At 41.7% G+C, this 647-nt stretch overlaps 1 protein-coding gene across 2 annotated transcripts in view; it reads right to left on the minus strand.

Moving 5' to 3' along the window:
• Nucleotides 1-647, minus strand: part of LOC119592465 (40S ribosomal protein S7-like) — a 5744-nt gene that overhangs the window by 683 nt on the left and 4414 nt on the right. For both annotated transcript variants that reach the window (XM_037941289.1, XM_037941288.1), the window contains exons 2-3: nucleotides 403-576; nucleotides 81-262 (exon numbers count right to left, since the gene is read on the minus strand). In XM_037941289.1, the coding sequence (XP_037797217.1) occupies nucleotides 81-262; nucleotides 403-576 (356 nt within the window). The remainder of the gene's footprint in view (nucleotides 1-80; nucleotides 263-402; nucleotides 577-647) is intronic.

Here is a 647-nt window from a genome sequence, read left to right on the forward strand (position 1 = left end):
GGAGAAGGGTCTCTTAAAAATACCAACAATCCTCATACAAAAAAATCAAATATATAAACTTCATGTTTAACAACCCTTACCTCCTGGGCCTCTTCTGCTTGGGAGGGTTCTTCATCTTGCGTGAGGGCTTGGCCACAACACGGCGTTGGGCAATAACAACAACATGCTTTCCACTGAATTTCTTTTCCAGCTCACGTACAAGACGCTGCTGAACTCGCTGGAATGCCTTCAACAGGGGAACTGGCACAAAGATAGCAATGCACTGAAAAGAGAGAACCATCCTTTCAAATGACTGAATAAAGTCATTTGCATAAATCTCTGCAACTCTGCTATGATTTGGAAAAAGATTACATTCTGAATGTATAAAACAGAACTTCTTGCTGTACTTAATTTCCAACCTACCTTTTTGTCACCAACATCAATTTGTGTGGCGCCGGTAATGGTAAGTTCACGGAGTTGAGCCTTCAGCTCAGAGTTCATCTCCAGGTCGAGCAGAGTCTGCCCGATGGAGGTTTCAAACTCATCGGGCTGATCAGCCGACTGCTTGGTGATTTTGCCGTTGCAAAACTGTGGCATCTGAAAAGAACATTCCCATTTACTTTTTATGCACTACAAGTTTCTAAATTTGTAACAATAATTGAATAAGA

This window comes from Penaeus monodon, chromosome 30 (assembly GCF_015228065.2).
Source record: "Penaeus monodon isolate SGIC_2016 chromosome 30, NSTDA_Pmon_1, whole genome shotgun sequence".
In the NCBI taxonomy this organism is placed as follows: domain Eukaryota; kingdom Metazoa; phylum Arthropoda; class Malacostraca; order Decapoda; family Penaeidae; genus Penaeus; species Penaeus monodon.